General features: G+C 36.5%; 1 protein-coding gene across 4 annotated transcripts in view; it reads right to left on the bottom strand.

Annotated features, from left to right (window-relative positions):
• LOC137003718 (ephrin type-B receptor 1-B) overlaps positions 1-25,531 on the bottom strand; it is a 337,726-nt gene that overhangs the window by 220,818 nt on the left and 91,377 nt on the right. For all 4 annotated transcript variants that reach the window (XM_067363994.1, XM_067363997.1, XM_067363996.1 and 1 more), the window contains exon 2: positions 14,247-14,311. In XM_067363994.1, coding sequence (XP_067220095.1) covers positions 14,247-14,311 — 65 coding nt within the window. The remainder of the gene's footprint in view (positions 1-14,246; positions 14,312-25,531) is intronic.

Here is a 25,531-nt window from a genome sequence, read left to right as displayed (position 1 = left end):
AGATGAGAGTAAACAGGGTTACCAAGAGCAGTGGCGAGACCTAACCTATCTGCCCAGAGGAAAATAATTACCCCTCAACTAAAGTTCACCAAAATACTGATCTCTGGCTCTTAACCCCTCTTTAGTATAGTTGTTTGGCTGTTCTAACAGTTTATGGCCTAGAAATTTAGTCTGAATAAGATTTCTTGCCACTAAAGAGATCTTTGGGAATCGAGAATAAATTCCAAAGGATGGAATCGACTACTCTATATTAGCCCTTTTCAGTTCAATATAGCTAATCAGTAGTTCACCTCTCATTTGCTCAGTAATATGGGAATTTAGAATCATTTCTGGTTCTTTTGGACAGTTTGTTTCAGTGATGAACAATTTCAGCCATTCTTTTACTTTGTTGCATACGTATTTCTAAGAACTCAGTGTCATGTCATGCTGAAACATTCAAATAAAGCCATACTGTATGTGTGAAAGTATATTGCTGATTACTACATTTCATTCATTTAAGTTAATAAGATTTGTTGTCACCTTTCACTCTGTGATCTTGCATTGAATAAAATATGACTGGTAAATACTGATATATTTTGCTTTCTTCTTTAAAGTTTTGCATCTAAAACAAACAATACAGACATTAATGAAGAAAGAAATGCAGATTTGTTCTAGGTGTCTAAAGTACAGTATATGAAAAGAATAAACTAGTCTTATAAACTCCATGATTCAGCTTAAAGGTTGAAACTGGCTTGCTCTGTTGTCCAAAATAGAAAGTTTTGAGCACTGTATCGGACAACATGAAGAGATAATGATACTCTGCCCCTTTTGTCCACAAATGCCTGAGCACTAAAGAAGAATAGGCAATCCAGGAACTAACCGAACTAACAGAGGCCAGAGATTGCTAACTATGGCTATTCAAAACTTTTCAAGACAATAAATACGATTGAGACGATGTATGCATGTATTGACTGAATTTGCGTCTGAATAGCGCTGGCTCCGTGGACGTGGCCGCATTAGCAGATAATGAGCTGAATCATGGACTTCTGACATGGCTCTCTTTTCATACAGATTACATAAACACAGAATGTTTGTTTTCGATTTGACTTACACGATTTAAAACCTGACATTTCAACGTTTTTTAGATATAAGTCTAATTTTTTTGTGATTAGTATTCACTAAGTTACAGTTCAGTTTCTGAGAACTATCAGATTGGAGTTCGTTCAGAGGGAGACGAGAGATCACACATCATGTTAGTTTTCTTTATTTTACAAAAAGCACAAAATTTTGTTGTTACTCTGAGTGTACACAAATAAAAGAAGATATTCCACAGATTAAAATGGTATATAACTCTTAATTGTATGTGCAACATTGACAGAGTATTTTGACTCTCTTTCACGCTGGTTAGAAAAAATCTGCGGTGATCACGCCGGCGTGACCGCCGACCCGAGGGAGTTAAACAACAACAAAAATTAACAGTGAGGATTCAATTTCAGAGTCAATTGCAAAACCCAGAATCTGAGTCGATTCCAAAAATTTTGGGAATCGGGCAGCCCTACTTAAAGAGTGATAGAAGTGACACCCGTAGTTCTCTTCATACAGGATGGCCACACCCCCTTACAGTATTATGAAAATTATGAAAGAATTTTCTAATGAAATTGAAAATGAAATTAAATGAAACAATGAAATTCTGATTTCACTCATCTATCTACAAATACATGGGTTTACCAGGTCAACCACTTCATGTGAAGCAAAAATTTTATGACAGACCTATTCTAGAACATTTGCTGACTGACTTGCCAGGAAGCCCCCCATTATGAGCTCTAGAAACACTGGAGAAATGTGTTATACTTGGTTTGTCATGTTATAGTAGCTTAAAATATTGAGACAGGGGGTGGTTTAGTGCTTAATGTATTATGTTAATGACCATGAGTTACACAGAGAGTGAGTTTTACCCAACAACCCAGTGCCTACTGCTGTTAGAGCATGACGGTACTCATAAACAACCATTCATCATTTTAGCCTCCAACCGAGAGAAAGAGAACGAGACAGGGCTGTCCAAATAAGACCGACAAGAGATGTCTGTTCTGTTTATAATATTGAAAAAGATAAAAATAGTTGTACTTAATTTTCACTTGGATCCCTAACGCACACCTCCAAAGAGGAAAAAAATCTCTTATCCAGAAGGTCATCAGCCACAAACTCTGAAGCATAATAAGGCAGTCATCAGGGTTACAGAGACAGTGTGTGCTTTTGAGCAAATCCAAGGCTGTTCACCTCAATTAAAGCAGCCAAACGTTCTGTACGATAGAGAAATTGCAAAACAGCCTCAATCAGTAAGCCGCTGAGCCAAGGTTTAACAGTGAAAACATGCATTGCTGGAAAAACTCACCAATGGTGGGGAAAGAGTGTCAGAGGGTTTGAGTAGCATAAAAGCAAGACTTACTAAATGTCTTAAAATGTCCCATTCAAACAACACAAATGGCCATTGATCACATTACATAACGTCGCATGGTCTCTTCCTCTTTTAATCACCAATTATTGGCCAGGACAAACTGCAAAGTGGGCCAGACTTTATGCTGGCAGTCAAAAGTTTGGCTCTGTGTGACTAGACACTAAGAGATCTCAGCCTTTGGAAAAACTTGTCTTGTTTTTAGGACATGGCGCGCCTTAAATCACCTCCTTGAAGTGGCCTCGGCTGAGTAGTGTGTGTATATGTAGCGTTGTTGCTAAGTATAAAAGAGAACAAAACATTAAATATACAAGAAAGAAGGGCAGATATTCTCGTGTACATTCACCTTAGTGGTCTAAAGGCAGAAAATGCAGCGAGAACATCTATTCTCACACACACCTCGACAGGAGAGGAAGAAAAAAGCCTGTGCATGCTGCCACTTGTCACTAAGTGTTAACTCAAAACTAGCTACAAGTCCATCGCTGACTTTACAAACACGTACTCTCGTACATATGGGTTCTTAAGTGACCCAAAGCACTTAACACAGAGAAATCACTTTAAAACACACATGCTGCACCCAGAAGTGTGCGAGGGATTGCACTTTGTGTAGTGCTGTTGTGGGCCATTGCTCTTTGAAGAACAGTGCTCTTAATGTGTCCGAGTAGAGATGGCAAAGTGTACATGAGTGCCACCTTCTCTCTCCCTTTCCTCTTGATAATTTGGTGCAAAACTACACTTAACCTCGGGTTCATACTAAAATAAAGGAGGAGTGCACACTAAAAACATTAAAATATGAGATTTTTACATATTTGGAGAGGTGTTTGTCCCCCATCTTACTGTCACAATGCTTGGGTGTTCTGGGTGGTTTCCAGGGCATTACAATTTTACATTTTTTTTTTTTTTTATAAAAAGCACAATGCAGTCTAACATGGTTGCTAGGGTGTTCTGTGTTAGACCACAAAGTAACACCCAATCAACCACACTGAGCATCATCCACCGAATGCACCTTAGAGTTATGGCAGCGAGTTTTTGGCATTTTCAAAAAAACAAAACAAAAAAAAATTCTAATTCAGGTTGAAACTAAAGGCAAAAACTGGTTGAGAAATTGTCATGATTATGATGTCACAACCATAGGCACATTAACATATGGCCATCTACATTTACACACATACACAGTATTATACAAAATATGCAGGGATGTCGTAACTCATTTTTATGGAAGCCCGTTTCCGCCACAAAAAAAAAAAAAAAAAAAAAAAAAACTCCACCTAAAAAAAAAAAAAAAAAAAAAAAAAGCCACTAAAAAAAAAAAAGATTAATTGCGACTTTTTATCTCAGAATTGCGAGTTATAAAGTCAGAATTCTGAGATATAAAGTCGCAATTGCGAGTTATAAAGTCAGAATTCTGAGATATAAAGTCGCAATTGCGAGTTATAAAGTCAGAATTCTGAGATATAAAGTCGCAATTGCGAGTTATAAAGTCAGAATTCTGAGATATAAAGTCGCAATTGCGTGATAAAAAGTCAGAATTCTGAGATATAAAGTCGCAATTGCGAGTTATAAAGTCAGAATTCTGAGATATAAAGTCGCAATTGCGTGATAAAAAGTCAGAATTCTGAGATATAAAGTCGCAATTGCGTGATATAAAGTCAGAATTCTGAGATAAAAAGTCGCAATTGCGAGTTATAAAGTCAGAATTCTGAGATAAAAAGTCGCAATTGCGTGATATAAAGTCAGAATTCTGAGATAAAAAGTCGCAATTGCGTGATAAAAAGTCAGAATTCTGAGATATAAAGTCGCAATTGCGAGTTATAAAGTCAGAATTCTGAGATATAAAGTCGCAATTGCGAGTTATAAAGTCAGAATTCTGAGAAATAAAGTCGCAATTGCGTGATATAAAGTCAGAATTCTGACTTTTTCTCACTACTGTGAAACGTTATTTCTCACAGTTCTTACTTTGCTTGCGTTTCCTTTCATTGCGACTGACCATCAGGATTACTGCTTTGTTATTATTATACATTAAATAGAGGACATCATAAAGGATTATTTTTAGCGCCGATTTACCAATAAAGAAATATAGAATTTACTGGAGGAGACACATATAGATTAGTCTCCGGACATATGCATTACACAGGAATATGCATATAGAATGTTTCCACGGTAACCTTGTACACAGCGTTTCAAGGAGAAAAAACAGCTTTTACTGCCATCTAGTGGGCTTAATACTAAAACAACCAATACCTATCATGTTTCATTAACTTTGCAACTCAAGGGTAGAAATAGAATCATGCAATTCTGCAAATTACAGTCGAGGTATTTGGACAATAAAAGTTGTTTTTAACAGAATGGCAATAAAAGTCTTTTTTAACAGAATGGATACACTAATGAATTTTACACGATAATAACAATATCATAATAATCATAAGAAGAAGAATCAGCTGTGGCGGAGGCGCAATAAATCAGACAAAGCTGAAGTGGAAAATTTTAATACATCCAACAGCTTCAGACTTCACTGCAGCACGTCTATCGTTGGATGCACTGTTACAGACAGAGATACTGACCATCAGTTAATTGCGAGAAAAAAAGTCAGAATTCTGACTTTTTATCACGCAATTGCGACTTTATATCTCAGAATTCTGACTTTATAACTCGCAATTGCGACTTTATATCTCAGAATTCTGACTTTTTATCACGCAATTGCGACTTTATATCTCAGAATTCTGACTTTTTATCACGCAATTGCGACTTTATATCTCAGAATTCTGACTTTTTATCACGCAATTGCGACTTTATATCTCAGAATTCTGACTTTTTATCACGCAATTGCGACTTTATATCTCAGAATTCTGACTTTATATCACGCAATTGCGACTTTATATCTCAGAATTCTGACTTTATAACTCGCAATTCTGAGATAAAAAGTCTCAATTAATCTTTTTTCTTTTTTTTTTTTTGGCTTTTTTTTTTTTTTTTTTAAGTGGCGTTTTTTTTTTTTTTTTTTAGTGGCGGAAACGGGCTTCCATACATTTTACATGAGAAGAGCTTAGCCAAAAAAAAGTTTACTTTTAAATTTTAAAGAAAAGGATGGATAACAGTAATTTAACAATTTTTTGTTTTCATTGACTAACATTAAAGGGATAATTCACACAAAAATGAAAATTATGTCATTAATTACTCATCCTCATGTTGGTTTAAACCCACAAGACTTTTGTTTATCTTTAGAACACAAATGTAGATTTTTTTTTTTTTTTTCTGAGAGCTTTCTGTCCCTCCAATAACAGCTATTTAAATTACACTTTGACTCTTTGAAAAGTTCATAAAGAGATTGTAAAACTAATCCATATGAATTGAGTGCTTTTGTCCATTTTTTTAGGCTGAAAAGCCTAAATTCAATAAGTTCATCAAATAAAGTGATCAAGTCTCTTCAGAAAATTTGGACTGAATCACTCAATTCATATGGATTAGTTTTACAATCCGAAAAGGACATGAGGGAGAGTAATTAATGACAGAATGTTCATTTTTGGGAGAACTAACACTTTAAGAAACAACACCCCTCTTGAAAGTGAAAGAGTTATGAAGACCCTGAGAAAAGGAATACAGAAGAAATATATCCTGACCATAAAAAAGATTCTCTGTGTCCCCCAATTGTTTTTGGTCCTTCTTTGCTGTCTTTTTCTACTGACAGATTTGGTTATAAAAGAGAGTGTAAATCCCTAAGGAAATATGTAGCGTCTGTACAATATCTGCTCTTAGACATCAATAAACATCCGGACTTCTCTTCTCAAATATGATTCTGCAACAGACAGATGTCATCTGCAGCTACAGCAAATTCCTCAAGCTTATTTGAATCTCAGGTTGGTCATTCGTTACTGAGGTGGAAATGTGGCACATATAGCGGGTCAGCAGTAGGCATATACTGCTAGAGTTACGCTTGTTTCACACTGCACACATAAGCAGCACCTAAAGCAAAGCCACAAACTAGCAAACACACTTGCGCTGCGCCTTGCGTCGCATTGCGCCAGGTGTATTCTAGGGCCCCGAGACTCTATATAGAACTAACTAAAATTACTACTATAGACAGACAGATAGATAGACAGATAGATAGATAGATAGATAGATAGATAGATAGATAGATAGATAGATAGATAGATAGATAGATAGATAGATAGATAGATAGATAGATAGATAGATAGATAGATAGATAGATAGATAGATAGATAGATAGATAGATAGATAGATAGATAGATAGATAGATTTACTGTATTTTTGAACAAATAAATGCAGCCTTGATCAGCATAAGAAACTTCTTTCAAAAATATATATTTTTAAAAACTTACCGACCCCAAACTTTTGAACAGTAGTGTATACAAAAACCCTGATCTTATTTTAAGGATGTCAAGATAACTGATTTTAACTGAAAAACAACAACAACAACAAAAATACAGAGTAAGAAATGTTTCTTTGCAGTGTAAGGCAAACAAAAGACTTCACAGACTCAGAGTGAGAACAAGTGGGTGAGATTAGAAAAGAGAGGGGAAAAATGAAAGCTGAATAAAGAGGGAATGGAACGAAGGGCATTTTAAAAGCTGCAGGCACATGGATGGCTGTGATTGAGCTAAGAGAAAACAGCAAAGATAGTGACTGTCCTTGTTTAGCTTGTCAGAGAGAAGGATAGAGGGCTAAATTGCTTTCAGAAGAACAGAAGAGCAAAAAGACTGGGTAGACTTCAATTAAGGCCTTTTTTAATCTACCACACATGCGCGCACACACACACACATTTTTTTTATTTTTTTTTTTATACTACAGCAGCCAAGGCTTCTCAATTGGTAAATCCAGAGAAACCACTGAAGGGAATCATGAGGCACAGAGAAAGAAAGACCTATTATAGGAAATAAATCTTGTATGGCTCGGAATATAATTCACAAAACAATATTCTTTTTGTTGTTGTTTACATTTTAGACATTTTTAGAACTTGACAGCCTCTATGTTTTAATTTATTTTGTTTCATGGTTCAAAAAACAGTAGAGTATGACACAAAAAAATGCCAAGACCATCTACCAGGGAGTTTCTGAATGTTTTTGAATTATATTTTTCGTTCAGCAATGATACATTAAATTGATCAAACATTTGGTAAAGACTTTTAAAGTATTTACTTTCTCTTCATCAAATAATCCTGAATAAAATGTATCACTGCATGCTTCCACAAAAATATTGAGCAGATCAACTGTTTTGAATGTTGATAATAATAAGAAATGTTTCTTGAGCAGCAAATCAGCATATTAGAATGATTTCTGAAGGATCATGTGACACTAAAGACTGGAGTAATGACGCTGAAAATTAAACTTTGCCACAGGAATAAAATACATTTTAAAATCTATTAACAAATAAAACAGATATAATAATAATAATATTTCACAATATTAAATGCAGTCAAATCAAATAAACACAGCATTGGTGAGCATAAGAGACAAAAGAGATAAGAGATAAAAGAAAGAAAAAAAGAATCTTACCAAGTCAGATTTGGAACAACAAAAAGGTATGTAAAGATGATTGATTTTTGACTATCCCTTTAAGCTCTTTCAGAAGTTTTTGCTAAGGGTTTATGCGTATTTTTAAGCTAAAATAATAGCAACACTAATAAGACATGGAAAGTTTTCTAGGTTTGTATTAGGGCTGCACGATTAATCGAAAATAAACCGCACACGATTTGGCAACTGGCTGCAATTTTTTTTTAAGCACAGCTTTTCAGAAGAAAGTCAGGCTAAAGACTGCTCCATCTTAAAACCAGAGGGCAGAAGAAAGTTAACACACTTAGTTCCAGGAAATCCCACACTGTAGCAGAATTAACAGAAGATTGAAATGCTTTGCTTAAGCATGACTAATAAACACACGACTATGACAATTTATGGTTTATCTGAGTTCTTCAAGCCTTTTTGGGTATTTTCATGATAATAAAGTATATTTATACTTCACTGGTAATCAACATAGCCTTTATCACTGTATAGAATACTATGAAACATTATTCTTTTATGCTTTGCTCTGTGTAAGAAGCCACATCATCTCATAGAAGGATGTTTTCAAACACTTAACTGATATTATGAAGTGAGTTTGGAGTAAAAACATGTTATTAAATGTTGTCTTTTGTTGGACAAGAGGTTCGTAAATGCTTCTCATATTTGCAAAGATGTTTGACCCATGCTGCTTTTTCAAATGCACGTTATAAGCGACTGAACTTTGCACTGCTTTCAGATGGAGCGGCATTTACTACTGATCACAGAGCCATGCTTCACTGACAAGCTGCGCATAAAAATAATCACAGCCTTTGCGATTTCATCATCGCACTAAGCCAAATGGTTTAAGCGTGATTTCGGGATAATTGCGTTTAATCGTGCAGCCCTAGTTTGACCCAGCAGCACTGCTCCTGTTGCATTATGGGAAAAAGTGGCTAAATTAAAAGTGACAACTAAGAGTTACAGCCTGGACAATTAATTCAGATTCATATAGAGTGAATGTCTACTTTCCCTTCCAAATCACCAAGACTTCATGCGATCAATACATTCACACATGCTAAAGAACGACTGCTGTGACAGCAGAAAGGGAAATCATGGTATGGCACATACATCATATAATCAAGAGCACATCTCTAAGTCTCCTGGGAGCATTATACACACACATATACACAGACTGGGATGATAAATTAAATATGGTCTGCTGAAGAAGCAGCCGACCTCTGACCTTTGGGTGAGGGCCGGGGCAAGCAGGCGTGAAAGGTAATGGCAGAGACAGGGGAACAATCGGCCATTCGAGCTCAAAATGTGTGTGTGAGCCTTTTAAGCAGGAGTGGCCGGCTGAGGTCTGTGAGGAATTGGGGATTTTAGGGATTTCTTTTTTAGAGAAAAGGAAACGGGTTTGGGGGGGCTAATGGAAAGCAAGACGTATTAGAGAAAGACTGATGCGGGTGTGCTGGAGGGGGCAGCTGTGAGAATTCGCCAAATGGTGTGAATGAATCGTGAAAGCAGTCAATAGTGCGTGTGAAGGACGAGTGGGGTTAAACCTTCACATGTGACCCCAAAGAGAGAATGAAGTGAGGAGAAAAGAGCAGAAGAGTAAGAAAAAGCAAGAGAAATAGCAAGGGGAAAAAAATATCTCAATGTATAGTCCAAAAGAAGAAGAAAAAAGAACTGTGAGCCCCAGGAGAGAATTGTGATATAGAGAAGAGTAGTTATAATTATTATTATTTTACAATGTATTATATAACCTTTATAATAATATAATATACATTATATGAAGTAAAATGTAACTAATAATAATACTTAAATATAATTTATGTATTATTAACTTATAATTTATTACACAGTGCTCATAATAATATAATATACATTATGTGAAGTAAATGTCCATGAAAAACATGTCAGCACAAAGTAAAAAAGAAAAAAAAATAACAATTGAATAAATAACACGATATAAAAATAGCAATGAAAATAAATAAATAAATACATTTTGCATAGAGAAAATTTTTTAGATATTTAAACAAATATCTGTGATCATATAATTTAAACATGAAAATTATAATCCATGAAAAACATGGATGGACGGATGGACGGATGGACGGATGGATGGATGGATGGATAGATAGATAGATAGATAGATAGATAGATAGATAGATAGATAGATAGATAGATAGATAGATAGATAGATAGATAGATAGATAGATAGATAGATAGATAGATAGATAGATAGATAGATAGATAGATAGAAGGACAGACATTCAGACAGACGGACGGACGGATGGACGGACGGACGGACGGACGGACGGACGGACGGACGGACGGACGGACGGACGGACGGACAGACAGACAGACAGACAGACAGACAGACAGACAGACAGACAGACAGACAGACAGACAGACAGACAGACAGACAGACAGACAGACAGACAGACAGACAGATAGATAGATAGATAGATAGATAGATAGATAGATAGATAGATAGATAGATAGATAGATAGATAGATAGATAGATAGATAGATAGATAGATAGATAGATAGATAGATAGATAGATAGATAGATAGATAGATGACATTATCTGAAGTAAATGTGAGTGGTGCTTAAAGTGCAAAATCCTTCCTGTTTGTTCAAACCCTTCACTTTAAGTAACAGCACTAGCGATGCTTGCCTCAGCAAACTGCACTAATTACAGGGAGGAATCTGGCTGTCTGTTACATGAAGAGCTAATGGATTTCCTCTCACTAAATTTCCTGTCCATCACTGTCAGACATGTGTCATATGCTTGTGTGGGTGTGTGTGGCCTCCGGTGACCATCTGTGGATACTTTTATTATTAATTTTAAAGCACAGCTGGTCAAATGGAGAAAGAGAGAGGGGGGTGCAATCTCTTAGAAAAATGTACCACGGTAACCAATATATCATAGCTCACTCCAGTCAATGTTATTATAGCAAAATCATAATAAATTACATTTTTAGACCCTCTGTAAACAATTGGCTTTAACAAAATCATCTTAATTTACAATTTAATTTACAACTCAATATGACTCAATTAAAGGGGCTATATGTAAGATTTTCACTTTACTAAAGCATAACAATTCCCCAATATGTTTGCAGATATTTAGGAAACATGCTAAGTTCACCTACTTGTTTCTCAGAAAAACAACGCTACAGCCAGATATTCTACTTTGAAAATGTGTATTTCATGTCGGAATGTCTGCCTTTGTTTTGGTCTGTGCAAAACCGCGTGCTGTCAGATTATCCAATAGTATTTCGACATCACAGGTTGCCAGCTGGCGGAAAACACTGCGTATTGTAGCCATGGAAACCAGCAAACAAACTGGGTAAGAGAATTGCAGATTCTACCTGATCTAAAAAGCCTCTGAGTCTAAATCAGTGGTTCCCAACTTTTTGTCCATGAAGCCCCAGCGCAAAGAGCAGGCCTCATCAAAGTCTGTAAACACAACTACACCAGCAAGGATTTCATCTTCCATACTGGATAAGAACTCAAGAGCTGCTCAAAGCTGCCCAAATCGATTAAAGCATGTAATCATCCATCCTGATGTTAAATATTTCCAATGAACGGCGGCGATCAAGCGCCACACACGGAAATGGTCGAGCACCTACAGAAAAACGAGATATTCTCCATTTGTTTTAACCAATACAAAATTGCGAAATTCAGACACGACTTTCTTCTCACGTTAATATTTCATTTAATGCGGGTTCTATGGCGTTATTATATTGAAAAATGTCGAGCGCGCATCAAATGCGCGAGCAATCTCTCCACTCACAGGCGGATTCCCTTGCACAAAACTGGACGCGCACACGCTCTCGATCAGATATCACATCTGCATGCTCAAAGTTGTGGAGCCGTGAATCTAGAATTGTCTTCTCTCCAGGATTTAATGTTGCCATAAGCGCAACATTATAGTGTGGGCAGAAACATTAACCGACGCATATGCCAAGTTTGCCAACACAATGTAAATCAATATTTACACAGTTTAATGTAAATTTATCTGTCTCATGTGTCCCACAAAATCACATCTACTGTCCTGCAACAGATCAATAGTCAGGTGGTCACCTAGTCTAAAGTCACAATGAATACTTTTCCTCTTTTATTTACAATTTCCTCGCTCGCTGCTGCACTCATTTTCTGCTTATCAGTCGCCGGTTACTGAAGAGGAATCCAGCACGAGACGATATGGCGCAACCAAAATTGATACTGTTACATGATTGGCTGTTAGTGCATCACTCCTTACGTTTCTAGGTTACCAGAGAGCGAGTGCCTTTGTTAATGCAACCAAACTTGCTTCGCAACATCTGTTTTCTTCCGACGAAGAATAAAAAATATCGAACGTTTTATCGAACACATTTTTTATTGATATCGATCACGTGTCTATCGCGATACATATCGTTATCGTTTTATCGCCCAGCCCTAGTCCGGGACAAAAAACGGAACTGGCCAGTTCTGATTGATGGTGGATAGACCGGTGCATCTCTACTACTGGCAACAAAAATAAAGTGGTTTGAACTATACACACGTTTTCAATGCGTTATTGTGTACACATCCGCCGCAGCTGACAAGCTCGCGTCTTTTGTGTCATAAAAATGTTATCGGTTTATGTGATCGGCAAGCTGAGAGACCATGTATAGAATCAAAGGAATTAATTGACAACATTCTCGGATAAGTGGCCGATCATTTGCTGCATTCCTAGAAACTATACAAAAAAGTTTTTCATATTCATATTTGACCTCAAATCATATAAACTCTTGCATCCCCCCTGCGAACTCTGGACCCCAGGTTGGGAACCACCTATCTAAATATCTCTGTGAATGACAGCATATTAAAACACAGATAAATCAACTCATCAGCTTACAGTGTGTAAGTCTCCTCAGCTTTCATTGTGAATTGCGCTCCCTCTTGTTGCTGGCAACCCGCGTCTTTGAACGAGGGGGTGGGCCAAACAATATTTTGAATTTGGACTGCAGTACCTATTTCGACCACTGGGTGTCATTCCTACATAGAGCCCCTTTAATGGCTAATTTACACTTTATTAAGTTACAATAAATCTAGTGATTGTCAAAAGTTCTGGTACTTCGGTACCAAGCTGGTGCTGAAATTTTAAAAATGTGACGTTTGAAAGCAGGCGTATATGGCAGTGACTATGGTATTTTGCCAGAAATTACATTTACCTTTTTTTTGTTTTTGTTTGTTTTGTAAGGGAACGGACAAGAATTAACACTGTCCAAACCAGGCATGGCACAAGTTTCCAGTTTTTTCTGTCCTTGAAGGGAAACAATTCCATGAAATAACAAAATCACAGCTGATCAGAATGTATTTTGATGTTTTATAGTAATGTAAAGTGAAATTATTTGAGATTTCAGTGTGGGTGGAGCTACGAGATGAAACTGTCGGCCGCCTGTCATGGATGCAGATGGTTAGGACAAAGATGAGTTAACACTGATAAAATCAGCATTCAGTGTGCTATTGTGCAAATATACAGACAAACCAAAAACAATGTTTTGCTGAAGTGTTATCTGACATAGTTAAGAAGATTTTTTTTTTTTTTTTCTGACACAGTTTAACTCTGAGATCTTGTCATATTTTATTAGCATTTTTTTAAACTATAGTGAATAAACTGTGTTAATGAATTAAATGTTCAAGGTGTCTGAATACATTTTGGTTTGACTGTATGTTTGGTATAACGGTATCCAATGGAAACAGTATCACTTTCTACATAACCTCCATGAAATAATACTGAAAACACTCAGACAGAACAATTTCTTGTGCCCTTATTGAGAGTTCAATGAAACCTTTATATTTCTCTGCAGGTTCAGCAGTGCTGCGGCTGTCATTACAGTAGCCCGCTCTCCTCCGGACCACATTTAGATGGATTCAGAGGTGCTTTTTTACCTTAAGTGGACCCATTATGTCATTAAGTCCTTCTGAACTGCGGAGTGTAATGCGTACGGCGATTGCGATGAGGGTTTTGCTTTGTACCCATCAGCAGGGAGAGAAAGAGGTGTGTGTGTGTGCATGTGAGAGAGAGAAAGAAAGATTAAGAGAAAGATCTCTTAATTTCACTGTTCAGACATGGCACGTGAAGTACAAACATATTTTATGGCAGGCATATTTTAGAGCTAATCGGAAAATATATAGTCTCTCTTTGTCTAGTAAGCTGTTGCTGAAGGGTGAATAGAAGAAGTTTTCGGAGTAATGTGCTTTTCTAAAAATAAAAGCCACAGGGTAAGTATTTTAACACAGTGTGAGCAGATCTGTAGGTCATTTATTCATGCAAACACACACTCACCCCTGACGAAGGGTACGCCGTCCACCCGAGCTCTGCTGTGGCGGTCCGGGTGTCCATTAATGTTTCTGAAAAGCAGACAAAAAGAAAGAATTATGAGGAATTTGAATATTTAGTTTGCTTTTACCCCCCAAACCTTTAGGTTAAAGTTTAATAAGTTATTGTAATATCAATTAATATTAAATAAATGAAAGAGTACATAAATAAAGTATTTACTTAATACACATTTTTGTATTATTAAATGAATATATTATTGAATTAACATTTAATAATAACAACAATAATAATATTTATTATTATACTTTTAATAATAATAATAAATACGGATTGAAAATTGCTGCTTTAGAGCACAAAACATCTACAGTGGCACTTTTGCACCCACAATGGCCCTGTGTTTCTGAAGACAGATATAGAATAAGCAGTCTTTGTCCATTAAGTGGTCAAGCTCTTGTCTGACGTTATCAAGGAAGATATCTTTGACCAGCCGGGAGAATAATCCACATACACACACTCCACCAAACACAGATAAGATGGTTGAAAGCGATAGATTGGATTGATACCAGACTTTTCCATCAATGATCATCAAAGCAAAGGAAAGACACTTACAAAATTCCACAAAACGGATGCCAGTTGTGTCCTTCATATATATATACTACGTATATATGTAAAGAGGGACTTAATGAATATCTCATAGCAACTTTACACACATTTTCCAACAGCATCAAAAAACTTCAAAGCATTAAATGACATTTCACAGTGAAGCAGCTCACCAATACCAGCAGCTAAAAAGGCTCCCCATACAATGGCATTATTCCTCCATGCTTCACTGTGGTAGAGATGCATTCATTATTATATTTCACAGCAGACTTCTGAAGACAGCGCTCTGGAGCATCACCATGCAACTCATGTTTCATCAAACAACTTCCTATATTCTGCCAAAAACTTAATTCTTTCTTTGTTTTTTGTTTTTTCTTTGTTTTTTGTTTTTTTTTCTCTGAGACAGCAATGGCTTTTTAAGTAGTGCATTTGCTTTTGCTAATAGTCACATCACAGGATGTCTAAGTAAAGGGATTGTTAATCAGACACCACGATTCAAAATGCACACGATTCTTGGATTATTGCAAAGTTTTACCATTATACAATTAAAGCTTATCATTTGCATGTGTTTTAGGTCCTGTCAGTTTTAACATTCAAGCAATTTTAAACCATCTGAGAGCAAGAAGGTGCTAGACGGAGTCTATCCTGAACGTGTGGCTGTTTTCTGTGCGCACGCACACAGAGCTGCGCAGATGCATGTGATCAGTGAATTTCTTTCTCTTCAGCTTTGCGTGTATCCTCGTAAACACAGTTCCTCATGGCTTAGGTGAAGGTAACAACTGAGAAAGAAAACAGATGTGTAACTGTATTTTGGATCCACGCATTCATTCTTAAAGTGAAAGCAGCCTAAAATTCCTGCTGCTTTTTGTTTCATGAATGTTAATTCAACAACAAAACACAAAGAGAGAAATCACTTTTGTAGCTTTAAAGGTGACATCGAATTGAAAATTCTTACTGTTTTACAAGAGCAGTTGCAATTTTCATTTTTAAACACTTGCAGTCTGTATAATGCATAAACACAACTTCATTCTTTATAAATCTCTTCAACAGTGTAGCATTAGCCGGAGCACTATCAAACTCATTCAGAATCAAATGTAAACATCCAAATAAATACCATACTTACGCGATTAGACATGCTGCATGATGAACACTTTGTAAAGATCCATATTGAGGGTTATATTAGCTGTGTGAACTTTGTTTATGCAATGATAGAGTCGAGAGCTTGGGAGGGGGCGGAGAGCGCAAGCAATTAAAGGGGCCGCAGCCTGAGTCGGCGCATTTTTAATTATGCCTCAAAATAGGCAGTTAAAAAAAATTATTTAAAAAAATCTATGGGGTATTTTGAGCTGAAACTTCACAGACACATTTAGGGGACACCTTAGATTTATATTACATCTTGTAAAAAACGTTCGATGGCACCTTTAGCATAGATTAATTCTATTTATGCAGTGTTATTTTACATTTAATTATTCAATTTCTGTACCTGAATACTGTTAGACTTCCCTGAAAAATATAAAGCACCATTTAAGTAAAAATAATGTATTTTCTTTGCGATAGCCTAGATGCTATTTACACTAAGTGAAAATAGATGCTGCCTTATTGGGAGAAAAAAAACCTTCCTACACCATCCTCTAACCCTACCCAAAAAAAACTGTTTTTAATATTATTAAACACTCGTTCGCAGTTTATTTTCACTTTTAGAATATTATTTTCATTTTTATTTAAAAAAGATGTGAACTCGGCAAAAGGCGGAATCTAACCCGTGTCGATTGCGTTAAAAGCCTGGTTAGCAAAAGCCTTACTCGATACTGCTGATAGAGAATGACCTACTTTTATTCAGTTTGTGATACTGTTGCATGAGTAATTGTTTTTTAAAAAAATGAAACACGCATACTCTGAAGAGTAAACGAAACACTGCACATGTCAGTACAATGCTGTTGAGTTTTGTTATGCTGTAGGGGCTTCACTATGCCATCGTTCAGCTACCACACAAATTTCTGGAGTCAAACTACATCAGTGTAAATGGATTAACATCCAACTGCTAAACCCACCAATGGCCATTCTCCTTCTACTCTTCCTTCTGGGTCTATCACACACACACGCACATATATGACGAACTGACTTAATTGCATCCCCGTGTGCTCCCGCTCGGAGCGAAGTCTGTCACACCGTGATGGTTATAAGTAACGAGTGATGTCACGAGAGAGAAAAGATGAACAATATACGCTCTTTCCACAAAACACAATCTGACGCTACACACCGAAAGCCAACTTGTCCACTGTTCTCTCACTCTCTGCGTCCCTCGTATCTCCATCTCTCTGGAGTTAATCATACTCTCCTCTCCTTTGACGTTTCTCTATATTTCAAGAGCTAGAAAGAAGATGATAAAGTAAGAAAGGTTTAGTCTCTTTCAGATAAATGAGGAGAAGATGACAAGCACTCAAGCTTTAAGCTGTTAGATTCATAACATGATGTATAATTCTGTGATTTCCTCCTAGGCCGTCAATAACTCCCCACTGGCTGATCAAGAAAACACATACTCACTCATATGAATCGTAAACCATATTGTCAAGCGCTTGAGTAAAGCATCAATAAGGCTCATAAAGTTTTTTATCCAAGTCAGTGGCAGCCGGTAATGCCTAGTTAACTTCCTCAAAAACAACCAATCAATTTCAAATCAGAGTTCCTCAGTCTAACCATGCTCATCATGTTCCAAACCAAGAGCTGCATAATTTTTAGGCTTCATAGGCATATACCCAATTAGTCCAAATAGTACGCAGCACTTTCAAGGCAAAACTGAATGTATCTATCGTGAATAAGACGATCTCATAATGGATTTCCAGCTCAGTGATATTTTATTTGGTACCAAAAACACATACTCAATTGGTAAGAATTTTTACCGTCTCTTACGTCTCTCTTACTCTTAAGTCTCTTACACTTGCCCAGGCTGCATTTATTTGATCAAAAATACATTAAAAACAGTAATATTGTGAAATTTGTGAACTTACATGAATATTGTGAACTTCATCATTTAAGTTCCGTTGCTGTAAAACAGACTTAATTGAAACACTCATACAACGATGGATTTACTCAACAAAATATATTTTTACATAATTTCGGATAACAACCATTTTTTCAGTCAAACAAGTAGTCACACCATGAGCGCAGGGTTGAGTGCTAATTTTAATAAATAAAATAAAATAAAATAAAATAAAATAAAATAAAATAAAATAAAATAAAATAAAATAAAATAAATCAACCCTCAAGCTACTTAAAATAAATATTTTAATAAAATTAAATTTCAAATGTAAAAGTGCCAGTCATAAGCTACTTGAAATAAATAAAATATTTAAAATAAAATAAAAGAAATAACAAACAAAAAAAAAATGCTTACAGAAGCTTTAACATAGATAAAATAAAGATTAATATGGGAAAGAGATTACATTAACACATTGAATGATTTAGTTGTTATTGATCAGTGATGATTGATGAGCCTCTGTTGGAGATAAGCAGAAAAATAATTCATTGTTTGATCAATTATGACATGATTGGGAGAGCGGAGAGTTTAGAGCCAATCAGAGATGCTCTTTACTGGTGTGGGCAGAACACAGTGTGATGATTGGAAATATTAAATCCCTAAACTAAAAAAAAAAAAAAATGCACATTGTAAGTTGGCTTTGTTGTTAAACACACACACACACACACATGTTTGTTTTTGTGAATTGTGGGGACTTTCCATAGACTTCAATGCATTTTACACTGAACAAACTGTACATTCTATCCCCCTACCCTGCCCCTACCCCTAAACCTAACCCTCACAGGAAACTGTGCAAACTTTTACTTTTTCACAAAAACTCATTCTATATGATTTATAAACCCATTTACATTGTGGGGACCGCTGGCTGGTCCCCACGATGTAGGTGAACTCAGGTTTATATTACATCATGGGGACATTTGGTCCCCACAATGTAATATAAACAAAAGCACACACACACACACACACACAATTCAATTTCTCTAAATAGCACAGCCTGTGTGTTTCCTCCAGCAGCTGGTGTCTCAGAGGAAACAGACCTCTGTACATTACTTCCCTCATGAGATGCATCCTCCTCCAGAGAAATCACTCTCATTCTTTGTCTAAGAGGGGAACAGGGTGGTATGTTCAGAGCTTAATGTTTTTTGAGGTCATATCAGATTCAAGCTCATTGATATGCAACATGTGGCCTATGATAAATTTGCATAATGGCACAAAGGGATCATGGAATCTTGTTAGGATGCAAAACGGCAGCAAAGAGATACAAAATGGAGACCACCACCATAAAAAAGAGAGTAAGAAGGTGCAAGCACAGAGTAGATCACACATTTCATGTATAATAGTAAAGCCAACCTACACACAGTGACCCTCTTTACCTCTGTATTTACACACAATATCCCTTCCTTTTCTTTTCTGCTTTCTTTGTGTTTAGAAATTCACTGAACAATTTGTCTGTATTTTAAATATTCAGCACCCATTGTGCAGAGCTTTTTTAGTTTTAAGTTACTGACATCAAATAGGAATGCACAATATTACATTACTGATCGATTTAATTAAGTAAATAATTATTTTCATGGTATAGATGATTACACAATCCTTCAGAAATCACTCTAACATGCTGATTTGGTGCTCAAGAAACATTTATTATTATTATCAATGTTGTGCCACTTAATATTTTGTGGAAACAGTGATACATTTTATTTTATTTTTATTTATTTATTTTTTTTTTCATGATTTTTTGATGAATTGAAAATGTATTTATATTAGGGTTGTCAAAAGTACCGGTACTTCGGTACAAAGTCGACAGTGAAATGTTAAAAATGTGATGGAACCAGCATTTCCCCATAACATTTTGATTCTGGCTATCTTAAACACCTCTGATTGGCCATTGTGTTCATGCGCTCAACAGATATATCTGCGATGGGCTACAAAGATCAACGCTTCAAAAACATGCTGTAAATAGAAATCTTTCATGCTCTTCACCGAGCGCTTACACAGTTTCAAAACGCTTTCAAATGCACCTGTGTGCTTTCAAATTTTTCCCATGCATTGTTCATTGTATCCATTGTAGCCAAATAAGGTAGGAGGACAATTCTTTTTTGGTGAAGTTCCCCTACATGTGAGCTGCATCTGCATTAAATTTTGTGGTAATAAAGTAGCACCCCATAATGGGCATTTTTTTTAAAATGTTCCTCCATGAGGAATATCTTGTGATTGATGCACTGGATTATGGTGATTTTTGACTCACTTCATTTGGGAGCATCCACTGTAAATAATGATGTGCCATTTTCCACAAACAGAGCACGTTTCATGAACAACGTGACATACAGTAATTGCTGCATCAGTATATTATTTACATATGGGTCTTGCGGGGCTTCACGTACAAAAACTCACTCAAGTTTAGTCAAAGCCCAAAACAATTGCGCCTGCTGTATTCTACTCTGTGAGACATTTGAAATGACATATGACACATGACAATCTGAGCTGTATGATGTTTTTGACACATTGCAGCTCATAGTACAAAAAAGTATTTCTTATATTATGATTTTTTTTTTAATCAGCAAATAACTCAGCACTTCTTAGGAGTTAATCAAATTTTGTGTTGATCAAGGCAGTAGTTTTGAAAAATATGATTATTATTTTTTTGGTAGCTTGGTGGCGCCCGCGGGCACTACACTCTTGTTTAGAGAAACAAGTAAACAACTGCTAAGAGTTGATCTGAGAGTTGCATTAAAAGATGAGTTTCTAAGCTTTTGTGTGATTCCTATCAGTGGTTGCTTAGTAATTCGATTATGAATTTTTTTTGCGGGGGGTGGTGTACCGCTGGCGGTACACTTCAGGTTTAAAGGGTTAAGTGAGTGTAAGATGATTGCACAAAACAATCCAAAATGTAAAAACTGGGTTAAATGAGCATGCTTATGTCGGGGTTATATATGTTTATAGTTTGTTTTTTATCTGTTTGCCTGTTCTGTTTTTCTTATGTCAAGTTTACACTAGTGTTGCACGATATACCGCTACTAGAAAGGTATCGTGATACCCTGCTTTAAAAAAAAAAAAAAGGTCCGGTTCTTCATTTTATTAGTACCGGTACTTTGAGTGCCAGCTGTATTTCCTAATGTGCGACAGCAGGGGGCAGTTTGTGTGCAGCGCGCTGCTTCTAAGGCACATTATTGAGCGCATTTATTCCTCTCAACTGCGCAACGGCTTTTATGGTGATGAAACAAGAGGTATTATTTTGCTTACAATGCAAGCCCACGGACACCACAAAGCCCGTCTGCAAAAGATGTTACAAAATAACGCAATCGAAGGGAGCCAACGCATCCAACTTGGCAAAGCATCTTGCCGACAAACATCATGATTTGTACGAATAATTTAAAGAGTGACAGGTTAGTGAATGTGATACCAGCATTATATTTATGCTCTCAAACATTAAATAAGTGTTATTTATTTATTTTACTCGCGAAAGCAGACCTCCGCAAAGAGTTGTATTATTGAGTATACGTTTAATAAGTGATTTTTGGTTGCAAAAATAAAATTAATTTAAAAATACATAAATATATGAAGGTATATAGGCTACGGTTATTTTAAACCAATTTATGCATGAATAACATTGCTCTAATTATTTACAGTAATCTAATGTTTACAACAATCTTACTGTCAAAAACCTACATGTATAAAAAAAAAACGGGGGAAAAAAGCATAATAGCAAATAATTTACAATTTTATTGAGCATGAAAATAATAAACATTAAAAATATATATTAAGCTAACTCTAACTTCATGGCAATGAAGTGCAAATCCAGAATTATCAGCCTGCACACTGATGAAGAAAGTTGTTATTTCTTGCTGTTTTAGGTTTTTGCCATAGTATCGTTTAAGTATCGGTATCATGATATTTAAGTTGGGTATCGTATAGAAGTCAAAATGTTGGTACCGTGATAACACTAGTTTACACTACAGGATTTTAAGCCCGATTTTAAGCCCGATTTTCAAGTTAACAAGCTCGCCGACAGGTCGGGCTGTGATCGGGGGAAAATCAGCGGATGATCGGCGCTCGCCAATCTTTATGTGTGAACTACTCAACGATGCATCAAAGAGGCTCGCTGACGCATTGCCGACACCTCGCTGACGCCAGACAAATATCTTGCATGCTAAATATCTGGAGCTGTCGGCCGACTCGATATCCTGTGGTGTCATCTGTCGCAATGCAACAGCCATAACAAAGCAGCAATAACAATCCATTCAAATATAATTTGCCAAAGTTTATTCATATCAGATACACATTGTGTAAGTAACTCACTATAAAGCTCTAAGTTTAAATATGCAACAATTTATTACAAATTATATTTCCTAATGTATAGCTTCAAGAAACTTAAAATATAACATGGGTAGTATGGACTACTTGTGTGGTATGCTTTTTGCCAGTTAAATAAGCAGTGCCAACATCAGCAAAATAGCTTGTGTTCTATGAAAAAAAAAAGCATATGCAGGTTTGTAAATGATTTTTTTTTTTGAGCTATCCCTTTAAAAGCTTCACTTTACAATCTCTCTTTTTCAAAAGCCCACACTCATTCTTTAGACACAGATTACAGTACATTCATCTCTATTAGCTGTAAACGTACTGTAGACTAACCCACCTTTCCTAGAGCCTCAGCTCACTGGTTTTATTAAATCCAAGCAGAACATCGCTCCCAAAACCTGCAGAGCCGCAGTGCAATAAGCAGAGAGTCTGTTTTAATCAGAAATGTGGTCCTGAGAGCCTGAGTGATGTCACGGGCCTTAAATAAAGCTGTGTAAATAGGCCTATTCATCTGGCTGGGTCAGAGAGTGCTGACTTCCCTGACAGCAGAGGTATAACCTTCACCACAGCAACAGCCACATCACTCACCCATTGGCAGGTGGGGTCAGTGACCCACAACCCAGAGAGCGCTCGACCCCGTCTCTTTCTACCTGTCGTATTTACACTTGGCCTTCAGGGATGAGACTTTAATATTTAATGCAGGATAGTGCCAGTACAGAAAGAGCGCATTAAACATTGAGCAGGCCTCCGTTCTCCAATCAATACTGTGGTTCTCACCATGAAATTGCTCACCTGCACACACACGTGTGCTTCATACACACAGGCACATCCAGAGCAACCAGCGTAGCATTATATTGACCAAAACCTTGCACAAAATACACACAGAGAGTTTCTGATCTACCATAAACAAGTCTGACCAGTCAACGTGAAAAAACCCCCAGCGCTGTTGTAAAAGCTACTTTACGATTTGTAGTACACCAAGCTACAAGCTACTTAAAATTTAAAGCAGTTCAACTACAAGGTTAAGCTCCTCTTTTAAAAAATAAAGACAAACTAAAAAAAAAAAAAAAAAGTAAAAGCCAAAAAAGTAGCTAAACTATAAAAAAGCTTTTATGGGAGCCAAATCTGTTAAAATACATGTATGCGATTATATAAATACAGTGCTTCCCACAGGTTTGAAATATACTTGCGGTGGTAGCCGGGCGAAAAATCCTCCTATTACCCACGGCACAAAAATGGTCTACTACATGTGAGAAACAAATAATGTGTGATTTTTAACAGTATTTTTATTTATTGAAATTAATTTTAATTACATAGCATATTACATTTAATTACATACTAATATTATGCATTATTATGCATTGTAAATTATGCAAAATTACAGCACTTAAATGGTTCTCCTTGCTGTCATATAGTGTCTCTCTCATATAAAATGAATAATATATGTGTCAAATAATGTTCTTAGTCTTTTCTTCCTGTGGGGGAGACTACAATAATTTACTATGAATTAAATGGAAATTAAATTAAATACAATTTATTGCGTAACCAAAATACCAATAATGCCCAAAAGAAAAAGAAAAAACTTAGCGTGTGACTTTTAATTATAAACAAGCCCGAAATACACAGGTACTCTTATTTTGAAATGTATGTACAATTGCAGGCTGATCCTTCAGATTCTTACAATCGTCTTTGTAATAATTCATTAACTTGAGTTCATTAGCAATCGCTTGGCATAAATATGCGCTTTTCATTGATTGAGAATCACACTGAAGCAATCTGAACATAGAGTCTGCAGCGCTGTTGCCCTTCAGACTTTGCCCCCCTTGTGACTTTGCAAAATGCAGCACCCATCGGAATGTTAGCAGGAGTGAACAGTTCTGACGCACACATAACGAGCAGGTATGAAACGATCTCAGATGGTTTCATTATCTTGCGCGGATATAAAAGTATAAGAGGATAAAAATAATAAAAGCAAAAATGTGTCTCCAAGTAAAGTCTATGTGTGGGAAGCACTGAAATATATACAAGAATACACACACACACACACACTTTTTTTGTAAAGGGCGTTTGACATTTCGCTTTGTAAACACTGGATCGGTACGCGTGACCTTTTCAACGTGATTATGTAATGCGTGCCGCATCGCAGAGCTAGCGCAAGACAAGCATTTATGGTTAAAAAGTATATAATTTTTTTTTTTTTTTTAGAAAATGGCAGATCGTTTCACTAGATAAGACCCTTATTCCTCAGCTGGGATCGTGTAGAGCCCTTTTGAAGATGCACTGAAATTGCTTTTTGGACCTTCTGAATTTCAGCATCATTGTTCTTTCAATTGTTGATATAGCTACTTATCTGTATTTGGTTCAGTTGCTAGTTAGGGGACAGCCAGATGGGGTGAAACAGGTCTCACATCAGCCACGATCAAACCACACACACTTATCAGATACTTCAACACCTGTCCTTCCCACTGACGGGGTGAAAATGAATCCTGAGCCACATCTGAGTGTGTGTGTGTGAGAGACACGGGAGAGGAAATCCTTAACGGAGGCTGTAAGAGTAACACATCGATGAACGGGGGAAATCAGTAAGTGTGAAAGAGAAGGAAAGGAGGAGTGTGAGAGAAGGGACACACTACAACTGATCGATTTAAATGTGACAAAAAAACCTAAGAACAATGGAGCAACAGCTTATTACAGGATTCCTGTAAAAAGAGCACAATGAAGGGGAAAAGACTAGTCAATGTGAATGAGAAATTGGATCTTTGAGAAGACCAAATCCATTTAGTTTCCTCTAATTATTTCTAATTGGCACTTGTTAATTGCAGTTTCATAATAAGTTATTGTTCTAACTGTCAGGGTTTGTGTCAGATAAATATGACTCTAGTCTTACTCTCAGATAGAGCCAGACAGACTGTCATGGATTTTCTGATGCACAGTGGACACAAAAAATTACCTTTTTGAGCGGTTTCAAAATGAGCTGCAAGCTGACAAGCTGCAATCACAGTCTTTACACAATTTTCAGGAGTCAGGTTTTTGTCAGCCTGCCATGAAAAAAACAATCAAAAGTTTGTCATTTTTTTGGAGAGTGTGCATGTGCGTACATCCTCTAGTATACTAGGGGAACCCCAGAGTCATGTTAAGAGGGAAACTGCGATTGAATGAAACATCTGGAGATAAAGCAAAACAACGGAGCACAAAAATAGCAAAGTAGTCTTCAGATGCCATAATCTGACTTTAATTCGATCTCGAACAGGCTCCGGCGCAAGTTCCGTCATTACTAACATAGTTCAATGATTTGGTGTTTCCCGAAACCATCGTTGAAACAAATATTCGCAAACTGCATCAAACATGTGTGGCTGAA

The sequence above is a fragment of the Chanodichthys erythropterus genome, chromosome 16, assembly GCF_024489055.1.
Source record: "Chanodichthys erythropterus isolate Z2021 chromosome 16, ASM2448905v1, whole genome shotgun sequence".
NCBI classification, from domain to species: domain Eukaryota; kingdom Metazoa; phylum Chordata; class Actinopteri; order Cypriniformes; family Xenocyprididae; genus Chanodichthys; species Chanodichthys erythropterus.
The sequence above is the reverse complement of the archived record's forward strand: the minus strand, read 5'-3'. Positions and strand labels throughout refer to the sequence as shown.